The sequence below is a fragment of the Phaethon lepturus genome, unplaced genomic scaffold (assembly GCF_000687285.1).
Source record: "Phaethon lepturus isolate BGI_N335 unplaced genomic scaffold, ASM68728v1 scaffold6034, whole genome shotgun sequence".
Lineage (NCBI taxonomy): Eukaryota > Metazoa > Chordata > Aves > Phaethontiformes > Phaethontidae > Phaethon > Phaethon lepturus.
This window is the reverse complement of record NW_010535373.1, coordinates 21482-33056: the sequence shown is the minus strand read 5'-3', so window position 1 is coordinate 33056 and position 11575 is coordinate 21482. Positions and strand designations below refer to the sequence as shown.

At 40.8% G+C, this 11575-nt stretch overlaps 1 protein-coding gene across 1 annotated transcript; it reads right to left on the bottom strand.

Annotated features, from left to right (window-relative positions):
* Window positions 1-7730: 7730 nt before the first annotated feature.
* On the bottom strand, window positions 7731-11263 carry GKN2 (gastrokine 2). Its single transcript, XM_010285785.1, has 6 exons — window positions 11252-11263; window positions 10638-10691; window positions 9966-10097; window positions 9338-9448; window positions 8380-8533; window positions 7731-7810 (listed from the first exon to the last, which is right to left on the bottom strand). The coding sequence occupies exons 1-6, from the start codon at window positions 11261-11263 to the stop codon at window positions 7731-7733; spliced, it is 543 nt and encodes a 180-aa protein (XP_010284087.1).
* Between the last annotated feature and the right edge of the window lie 312 nt (window positions 11264-11575).

Here is an 11575-nt window from a genome sequence, read left to right as displayed (position 1 = left end):
CAACTGCTGAATTCTCCCCACCTGAAAAAGTCCTACATATATCCAAGACCAACAAAATTAAGGACTAATTGCTCTCCCCAGCTCATCAAAAATGTGACTTGATCTTGGCAGCTTTAAAAAAAAAAACCAAACACACAACAGGCAGGGAAAACCAGAGTCCACAGGTAATAGCTCTATGCAAATACCTTTACAGCCAGGAAACTTACCTCACTGACACAGATTGTTTTCTGATTAGCTGTCACATCAGTCTTTTTAGTGGTAGCATATGCATACAGGGACTACTCTCTCTCAGGTACTCTTTATACTGTATTAACACTTGTGAAGCTCAGGATCATTAAAACACATTTTATTTAGAGAATTTTTAACCAATCTCCACTTTTTAGACTCTAGTACTGCTAGCTCTACCATTCTTGTTGTGTTTGTAGTTATCTCCTTCACAGCTGTGTAACACCTGTAAGCTATGCATAAACACTCCCCTATCTGAAGGATCCCACCCCTCTGGTAGCTCCTTGCTTTTAATTAACAAGACCCCCACATTTAGGATTGTAGCTTGTAACGTGCTTTAAATCACGCTGCACATCTCCCAGTTTTTCTCAGAGCGGCTTGGCAGATAGGAGTGTCTTGTGAAGCGTGGATGGCAGCTTATCTCATTGAGAGCATGGAACAAGCCCCTGGCAGTCCCTGGTGTTAAAGGGCTCGACTTATCTGGAATGAGTGGCAGAGCGCCCTGGCTCACCTCTCAGTATGTTGCACCCAGGGACATTGCTTAATGTGCTGCTGTCAAACACCTCCCAGTGTGCTCAGGGCAAATTTCTGAATCAGGGAACTTCTTTCGGTGAAAACAGCCTCTGCTTCCTATCACAGGGGATGGAAAAGGTTATTGGCTACTGCTCTGTGTCTCAATTTAAACATATTTTTAAATGCTTAACAACCCTTGTGTGACCATGTGTACAATGGTGCCAGCAGGAGAAAGGGAAACTCCCCAGCAGCTGGCATTGTGACTATCATGGTATGTATGGGAAGGGTGCATGTACTGTGTCCTACCTGGGAACTGCCAGGCAGGATTTACAGCCTGCAAACAGATAAAAGCCTTAGCTACCTTTACAATCTGGGCTGTCCTGGAAGCTATCTGAATTACAAGAACCTCCTCAGAAAAACTCACTGTCCTGCTTTACCCCTCTACCCTCCTTTATACCCCTACATCAGCTCTCATCCTAGTACCAGCTGTTATAAAGTGATTTTTAAAGGATGCTTTCTCCACTCTGAGCATAGCCACGAAAGGGTGTACTCTATGCTACATCCACTTTTTAACCCAACAACAAAAGGCTGGAGTGGCTCGAGGACCCCACTCAATAGGTTTGAATCACTTTTCTCTCTTCATACACACCCTCAGAAAATCAAATAAAGTGGGAACTGCCAAGTCATGTGAGTCTGGCTGCCTCTTACTGAGCTGAAAGAGCAAAGAAAAGAACTCGCAGAATAGGAAGAGCGCTGCTAAAACCAGTAGAGGATATGGCCATGACAATTGCTAAGCACAGGAGGACCTGCCTGCTACAAAACTCCAGCCAGACTGGCAGCCCCCTTTCTTCCCTGGTCCTCTCAAAATGAAAACCCCAAACAAAAAAATGAGACAAGAGCACATAATTCCTCTGTAGGTTATTCATGTCTGAGGAAGGAGCCTGGCTAAGCAGGATTGGGCAGGGGCAGAAAGAGATGAGGCTGGTTAGATTTCACTTGGTGGCAACAGGGTTATGATAAGAAGAGGAGAGTAGAATAATACAGGAGTGTTGGGGCTTCCCCCCATACCTGTGCTCATGGTCAGTGTGTGACTGGCGTTTGTCAAATTTATCTTTCATCCATTGCTGCATCCCTTTTCTGAAAGAAAAAAAATTTCACTCACTCATATTACATCTCATGAATCTTTATTAGCTGTGTTTCTAGAACATTTTGAAACCTTTGATTAATAAATCTCATGCAAATGCAATGCCTTATTAGATAATGGAATATATACACATATAAAAGAGAAAAAATGACAAGTATTAAGGAACTGAAAGAGAGTTCAATTAGTCACCAAATGGGGCAGAATTACATGTGAAAACAAACGTCCCACTGGTTTGGAAATCTGAAAGAAAGAATTCTAAACCTCTGCATCCTAACTCAGCTTTTACTTCCTGGGGAATAGTGTCAGATTGACAGGGGTTAATTTTATTTTATTTTTGAGTTGCGGTTTGCTCCTAATCAGTGTTTTTACTAGCCTAATGACAGCAAGTCTCAGTAACAACCCAATTCAGACTGCCGTAAGAAAAACATAACTGTTGAGGTTACTGTAACAATTTGCCATCTAGTGGTCAATCAAAATCACACTTGGTTCTTAGCTCAAGTAGAAAGCAAACACATACCATCAGGATTGGATTATATGCCTTGGAAAATCTGGTATGGCTCATTGGTCAAGGCATTTACTTACTTTAAACAAGTAACCATGCAAATCCCCGCTCACCACCTCTCCAGACAATAATTTTAAATCTGAGTATTCAAGATGAGGCACCTTGATTCAAACTGAGCATGTGCTTTCCCTTTACTGGGATGCACCCTGTCTTCTTCTTGCACATTGATTTTGCCTTGTTGTTCGGTGCTTGACCACAGCAATTTTCCCAACAAGGGGTTAGTGATTATACAGACACACGCAAGAGGCAAGTTTGTGTCTTCTAAAATAAAAAGATTATTTTTTTCCCTCATGACTTATGCATTGCTAGTACAAAAAGGGTGGGAAGACCTAGCAAATGAGGACACTCATTCACATCTTTGGCTTGCCAGCCCAGACCACAAAATTTTTGTTTGACTTCATTTTTCTCTGCTAGCGGAAATTCTGTCCTATACGGGAAAATTTGCTCATGTTAATAGCTGGACTTCATTTTTCTCTGCTAGCGGAAATTCTGTCCTATACGGGAAAATTTGCTCATGTTAACAGCTCTCCCTTTCCATTACTTGATAGAAACTGGAAAACTTGTTTTCACGTATCAGACAAGATATATGAAAATCTGCCACTCCTCCTAACTGCAGCAGTCTCTTTCATTTAAATGGTATTGCTCACGAGAGTAAGAGTTTCCGGGTTATTCTCCGATTTTAAAATGATTGCTACTGGCAAAGATGTCATATCCTAACCTTGGTAAATAGTCTTGTACACTGGGAAATTTGGGGAGGTGTTGGAGGGAGCTTCTCAGTGGAATGGATTCAGTGGCAAAAAGATACTGGATTAATGTGCAGCACAGGTGACTAGATAAATTGGTGTCCTTGGCAGTGAGGGACCACAGAGGCTTCCTGCCCACTGATATGTATAAGGATCAAGAAAGGTTAATTGCAGCAGAGTTAAAGATGTGACTGGAATGTGTGCTAATTCTGCTCTCCCCAAATGCTTGACATATTTTAGCTGCCTGTCAGTGTGCATCCAATGATACCATTGCTTGGATTCCAGGCATGCCTTTAAACACCTTTCAGGCTTTTTAAAAAAGCTGGGAGCAAATAATCAGCATTATTCTGATATCCCAGCCTAGGGCAAATATTGTTTTAACTTACAGTTAAGTTAACTGCCAGTGCACACGCACAGAGATACTCACTCAGGCACACCCACACTCCCAATGTGCTCTCTTCCACATAAAACAAATTCCCAACCTTTTATAGAACAAGCTTAGCTGAGAAGCCAGCTAAACTTCAAAAACATGCATATTACTTTGATGGGGAGAAGCTCTTGGAAAGATGAGGTAACTTTCAAGATAATAAGAGTCACATCCTGATACTCCTCTCTAGACTCTTTCCAGTACGTCTTTAGGATCTAAGCTTGTGCACTGGCTCCTTGCTTCATTTTTGTGACAGATCTGGGTTCCAGTCCTGGCAGAATCACCACAGCCCTGCCCCTCTCCTGATGCAGATATACGAGTTGCCTGTGCTATTTTCAAGGTGTTAATCTTACGCTTAAGGCTAATAAGCCTCATGGACAATTGACTCTGCACATTAACCATGGACAGTTGTTGTTAGGATAAGCACTTTGCTTTGTTGACCATGAACATAACTCACTCTTCCATTGTTTCTGAGAATGGTTGCTGGCTGGTCTCCACTTAGGAAGTGGCTGCACTCCTCTGTGGGTCCCTCCCGTGGAAATCAGTAGGAATTTTCCATCCATTCCCGTGGGGAATCTCATGGATCACAATGTAAACAGATCCTTACCAACAGACGACCCATAAAGCCACTGATACCTAACAAGCTCTATGGCAGCAGATGCTTCATATTATATAGAACAGATGTCTAAGTTAAGTCATAAATAACAAGAAAGCTATATATTTCCTTCAGACTGTAAACATTCAGTCCTGACCCTTTGCTGACAGGCTGTGGATTTAGATTGAAAATGTCTTCAGACTAGTTATTTAAGGCAACAGATGGACCGGGACACTTTACCTGTTGTTGCTGCTTTTTACTTCTTTGGTCTTTCCCTGTAGCCCATTAATAATATCCGTCACCCTGCAAGATAAGAAAAATGGGTTAATAATAGTCTAAGACATGTACGTAAAACATATGGTAAACTGTGGCATAGTCAGCAAAGAAGGAAACAGCGCTGGCCAACTACAGTATCAAATATATAAAATATCAAAATTCTCCTGCATAGGTCCTTTGCTCTGCTTTTGTTCAGAGCTGGGTGTACATTCGTGTTTGTCCTGTGGTTAGTTACTAAATTCAGAAAAAATTTCTTTTGCTCTGCAGCCATTTCTAGCATGACCTTTGAAATCAGTGATATGTTGGTGATACCAACAAGCCTAGACTTAAGGTCTGCAAATTCAGAGCTGTAACATGCCCATCCATGCGCTCATGTGAAAGCAGACCATCCACTCAAAAATAGGGGGAAGGAGAAGGTGGGCATATGGATCATGTGGTACATGATTTTTTGTGTGCTTCCTTTACTCTTTGTTGTCAGCTGCACCCCAAAAGGTACAGCAATGTCACAACAGATTTGCCTCCAGGGTACTCCATCCAAAACAGTTTCCGCTAAGCTGTGCACCTTGGCACTGGAGCTGCTGTGAGAGCAGGTGGAGAGCTGAAGTATTATTTATCAAACAATAAACACAGTAGTTGAAATGTAAATATATTGCTAACAGGCCTGACTGATACAATGAGATTGTGAACTAAGATAAAAGCTAGAAACAATTTTCTTCCGTGTTTGAGTACACAAAGGACAGAAACACTACCTCCCTAGCTCAAACAAAATTAAATGGCAGATAATAAGGCATTGAGGTATGTTTCAGAATTCTTCGTAGAACTATCTGCTCTAGTATCGAGTGAAAATCTACTGAGCTTGTAACACTGCCTTCAGAATTAGTAGGCAGTAAACACTAAAAGCTTATTGGTATGCTTTTAGATGTACATGTAATGCTTCCTAAACAAAAAATGTAAGACTTCAAATAGCCTTGTAATTTAAATTAAATTCAGTCAAACACAGAAAGAGATTTTTAAAGCCATTGGTGAAGACTGAAGAGCTGGATTGAGTTCCTGCCTTGGTTGCAGACAATTTCCATGATAGCAGTCAAACCATAAAGAGCAGATTGTGCTTCATTTTTCCATTGATAGTATCAAGGCAGCAATGCATCCCTTATTTTGTCCATTCAATATAGTCCTCCTGATCTGTAAGCAACTATGCAAGAGGAGAATAGGACTCCCTTCAGACAAGTAACGCTCTTTATGCCCAGGTCAATAGAACAGTTTAGCCATGCATCTTTTATAACCATGCATAACTACTCAGTTGTTCTATTCAGATCTCACTCACATGTCTTGGAACACTGTTCCATTAATAAATGAATGTAGTATGCAGGGGGTTGCTTTAAACTAACTAATTCTGATTAAAAACTAGTAGCAACAGGATGAGAGTCTCAAAGAACCATTGTTACACTGCACACATAGTAAAGGTTCAGATTCATCTATACTGTAATTAGACAGAAAACCAGATTGCATTCACTAATTATATTGAATAACTTTGAATTAAATAATAATCTTAGAATAATAAGACTCAGTTCATACATCTAGTCTGCCCCTCTAGAAGCTCTACCGCTTTGTTCCTTTGGGATGTACCTCTATCTCTGGTCTTCAAGCTTTCACTGGAGAGTCGATGCCAGGTCAGCATCCCTAAAGAAATAATCCAAAGATATATAAAGCTTGAGATAATTAAGGCAGTTATTTTTGAGATTTTGAAGAGCTTGGCTGACTTGGGGCAGGGGCTTGTCATGACTTCCATGCCAACAGAAGAATACACAAAGAAAGTGCTGAAACATGACAGTTGTTACTTGGAAACTAGATTAGGGCTTCCAACTGAGTTTTGAAGGTCTTGAAAAAACAGCCTCTCTGGAAGGTCTTGAAAAAACAGCTTCTCTGGATACTGCAACCATGAAAGCTTTGAAAGTCACAACCCACTTGAGTACTCTTGCCAAGCAGTGCTCTCAAAGAATGCCTTGAGGTGTTTCACATACATCAGCCAAGAACATCACAGCTACACTCCTGAGTTTCACTTCCGATCAGTGAACTCCACTTCAAAATACAGCTAAACAGGCCATCCTGCATCTTGCACACACACACACACACAAACAAGTATTCCTGGATTTAATTACCAAAGTTTGACTCTCCAGAAACATTCTTTGGATCACCAAGAACTGCAGCCTGTTGTGAATACAATTAATCCAAAAGAACAGTTTCACCATATGATAAAATGCACTTTTAATAAATAGCAAATGGTTTGACCAGGAATCTGATTTGAAAATAACAAACTGCAGACCTGGGGTCAGTTTTCCAGCCTCCAAAGGAATGCCTTGCCCCCTGGCAGCCATTCAAGACTCCAATGAACAGTAAACATTTAGTCTTCAGCCCCAAAATACACACTCCTTCCAAGCACTGATGGAAAGGAAGTGTGAATTCAACCATTCCCTGAGATCTACCAGAAAAGCAGGCAGCAATGCTGGCTCATCTTGTCTTTTAATCAGCTCCTGACACAAACTACTCTCCAATGCACGCAGGGCACTCAGCGAATGGTCACAGCTCTTTTTACACTGGCATTGTGTGAAATGGTAATTTTATTCTGGATTACAAACTTAGTTTAGGACTGGGACAGTCTCCTCTATCCGCGTTTGAGAAACACCCAGAACAAAAAGCTCTCTGACCCATCGCACCTATTCAAATTGCTACAAATTCTCACTGGCCTTGCAGAATTCAAGCTTCTTTGCAAGTGTTGGTAACAGATCCCATTATCTACCTATTCATCTGTTTTCTCCCTCCCTCCAGCAATCATACACAAGGTAAATCAGCACCTGAAGAGGCTGGGTGCTGATGCCAAAGGGAAGTGCTCCACTGGAAAAAACTATTCTGTTACTGTTTCTTCATTGGCATGAAGCCTATACCAATGCCTAGGTGACACTGCAGCCTGAGCATAGGAATGCACCAAGGGGAAACGTATCTTTTTTGTATGAAAACTAGCAAGGCCAGCTTTATTTCTGTTCTTCTTTTGTATGAAGAAAAAAGACAAAGCATTTCAACTACTGCATTGTTTTATTTGTATATCATAGGTTTGTTGCACTCAAAGCTTAGGATAGGCAAGTTGTGTCTAACATCGAGTTTTGTTCCAGTTGGAGAACATGGCTACCATCACAAAAGCATGCAAAGAAACAAGTCATTTCCAAGCAGCAGAATTGTCAAGATCCAACTTAATTGACTTTTTCACAGATTTTAATGCCCAAAATGCCTGGAATTCCTGAATTGGCACAGCCAGGAGCTTTCACTAGTGCTAAAAGAAACAAGAAAATGAAGATATTATCAGTGACAAGATCCCTGTATCCAGCAAGGAAAAGTCTGTTAAATACACAAATTTCAATCCCCAATTATTATCCCCCAATCCCCCTATTGGAGGCTCCTGTTGGTCTCAATGGATACTGCGTAAAACTTTTATGGTGTAACTCAAAGCGGGGGAAATATCTGTATGGCTTCAAATCACCTTTGTGCTCCACCTTTCCCATAACCCACACAGAGCAGGTAGCATGCTGCTGTACAGTAGATGCCTTGTGGGACCTTTGTATCATCAGGGCATAAGCTGGGTACAGCTGCTACATAGTGGCTTCCTCTGTTCCAGCTGTTCCAGATATTTATATGCCTAAAGATGAAAAACGGTGCTTTACCAGATTTTCCAAAGCATCCCAGAGCCTTACCCTTTCAATCTTGCTACGTAGTTTACTCCTCCTGTCTAAAATAGGGCAGTATGTTCCTGCCTCAAAAGGTACCATGTGGACTTAGGTTTAAAGGATAGAAAGGTGCTTACGTACTGTAACAGAAGCATAATGTTCTGATCCTGTAACTTACGTTGAGTCTTTACAAGCTGGTAGAGAGGCAGACCTTTGCAGAGTTGTTCAATGTGTCTACCGTAGAGAAGCCATTCTTTGATACTCCCAAACAGGGAATGACCAGATTGAAACTGTACCCACACATTATTTGGAGAATATATTGACTTCATAGTCTAAGAAGAGAATGTTAGACATCATCAGTAATGTAGCTTTGGTTTCATTCTACCAGGACACCCTTTGAGAAAATCCCATAATCTAAAATCACCTTCCTCTGCTTCATACAAAGCATTAGATAAAGCAGCTACATGCTTTTAAAGAAAACAAGTATTTTCAATCTATGCAGAAGCAAAGTTCACCAGATACTAATTCTGTCAACATAGCAAAATTGAGCTTTTTTGCTATCCTAAGTTATGTTAATTGGCAGTAAGTTTTGCTGTAAATGCACTACTGTTAGGCTGTCATAAATCAGGCCAGAAGTCAAGTTCATCTCCAGGCACTACTTCCAGTCACTTTCATGAAACCTTTGCCTGAATAGGAAAGTCAAAGTCTGGTCAAAGTAAATAGAATTCTAAATTCTGTTCTGCAAACAAAATTATTTCAAGTTATGTCAAGCTCAAAATATCAGCATGGCAATGAAAAAAAGGAAAAGCCTGTCTGAATTCATATTGCGATCACCCCAAAATAGTCAAATTACACTGCTTCCAAGGAGACGGGATCTTACAGTTCTAGTCACAATGCCAATCCACTATAAAACTGCAGGGGCGGTGTCATGAGTGCTCATTATCTCAAAAGAATGTTCTATATGATACTCCCTTGAAGTTCTATCTTGTCAGATCTGCTTCATCATTACTAACGAAGTAAAAGCCAACCCTAAGAACAGCTGTTCTTAAAGGAAGAATGGAGGGCTCCCATCGTGCCACACAACTCTCATACAGGAGTCTTTATTGTATACAGTATGGGTTTTGCTACAAAGTCACCTTTCTTTCAAAAGCCAGACGTCCAATTTCTTGCAGCTCTGGGATGTATTCCTTATTTATTTTCATGATAAAGCAGGCATTTCGTGAAAATAACCTTGTTGCAATATATCCCTGTGATTAAAAAAAATTACAGTTAATTAAAAATGTCTACCGCTAGTATTAGTTGATTATTCTCCCTACTCTTTAGGACAATCCAGGAGAAACACAAAACAGCTACACAGGCTACTATTGTGGAATGATTCTGCTTTTACATTGTCACCTTTGGGGAATGGAAGCAGCCTGCCTACACTAATGTCCGCCCCTAAGACTGGAAGTGTCTTTTCTGACAGACTTCTGCTGCACTTGCTACACATGAGTGATGGCAGCCCATTCTCAACTCTGACCTCACCGAGGTCAATGACATTCTTCTCACTTTCATGAACCGCCACCACAGGTTTCATTACAAGTCTTTTAAACTGCACTATCATATGGGTGAACCAAAGAGATGGCCTAAGAGGAGGAAAGGTGATAGAAGTTTTCAAAGAAACAGTGTTTCAGGACAACTTATGGTGAGAATACACTAAAATAATTTCTGCATTAAAAAACTTCCTCAGAGATTAAGTCTAAGCAGATTCTTAGATTTACTTACATGGTAGTAGTCAAAAATGGTATCAGAGGAGTACAAGCCAGAATTGACATGGACTTCAACAACGTTCTTCTCATTGTGGATGGTCATAGTTCCAGTGACAAAGTCATTGCCAGGTTCTTGCAGGACAAAGGTCTTTGGTAAAAAACACAAAATCATCGTTCATTATCTGGCTTGCACCTTTAAAAGGTGCTTTCTCTCAAATAAACAAGTGTGATTGCTTTATGTAAATAATAAATCCCTTAACAACCCTCTAGCAGCCTCAGGAGGCCCTTGAGGTGGAGATTAATTATGCAAGAGTGAGTCAGGGTGAGAAAGGAGGGGACAGGCCCTCTCTGCAGGTTAAGGGAAAACAACATGGAGCATCCCAGTCATCATGTGTGGCAGCAGGGACTGGCAGGAGACCAAAAGAGTCTCCAAAGTTCAGTTTGGGCTAAAGGGACCTATGCCACCCCCCGCCCCCCCCAATTTCTTGTTACTATGCACCTGCATGGAACTGCCTCTTTGGCTTATATGACTGTCACCTTTGGCAAATGCCATTCTTCTCTACATGTGGCAACAAGCGTCTTGTTAGTTTCTTCCATGCTTTTCTTCCTGTTCTATCTCAGCCCCTGCCCAGGGATCTAATGCATTTTAAATGAGTACATGCTCTAGAAGGCTTATCAGTCTACTTACGTCCAATGCATAAGTCTGAGTCCAAAAGACTCCCAGCAAAATGAGAACTGCAGCCTGTAAAAGGAATAAGCATTCTCACTCGACAGAAACACCAGGCAGTGCCATAAAAACACCTCCAAACAGTTAATGAATTGGGGGAAGCAGCTGTAGCATCAGCTTGGAGAAATTACGCACTTAACATGCGTATTAGTTGAAAACAATTACAATTCTTCATTGTAAAATTCCTGCTATTAGGGTCTCTCTTGCCTGTAACTCAAAAAGCAGAATGATAAATAAAAAAATGTAATGGTTAAGTTATTTTTCAAAAGTGACACTCCTTGATACCATGTTACTTGTTGATTTGCCTCTACAACTGTAGTTATTAAATCATAACTAAATCCCCCTTCTGAATTGTAATCAAGTTCCACACTCTTTGCTGAAATGATGCTTCCACTGACTCCAAGGGGATTACTGGACACCCAAGAAATGCAAGTTTTCCACTGAACAACCCTCAGAAACAACACACAGGTCATATTAGTCCCAGTACTGTACTGAGCATCTTCTTCTCTATCCTTTTTTTTTAAGAATAAGGAACTTTTTTATAATGTAAGTTCAACAAAAATGCATATACTCACAAATCCGTTCATTTTGCTTTCAGATAAGAGCAAGAGGCTGCAGAAAGTAAGAATGCAAGAAAATCCCAGAGACCTGCAACTTTTATATCTTGCTCGAGGTGTGGGAAACAGTTGACAGAACTTTTCTTCATGACTCAAACAAGTCCATATCTACATGCCACACCATGGTAAGCCTCATATCTGAATTTTGGGTTGGCACAGATAACCTGACCCTGACATGTTAAGAGCACTCAGTAAGTCAACTTTTCTTACATCAGTCACTCTACAAATGGCTATTATTTACTGTTTTAAACTTTAGAGGAGTTCTCACTCTTGCTGATGCCA

Excerpts from the sequence above, each read along its gene's own strand:
- GKN2 (XM_010285785.1), bottom strand. Across the intron at positions 9,449-9,965 it reads CCATTTTTGACTACTACCAT|GGATATATTGCAACAAGGTT; the intron begins GTAAGTAAATCT and ends TTTTAATCACAG. Across the intron at positions 8,534-9,337 it reads GTCTGGCTTTTGAAAGAAAG|ACTATGAAGTCAATATATTC; the intron begins GTGACTTTGTAG and ends TTCTCTTCTTAG.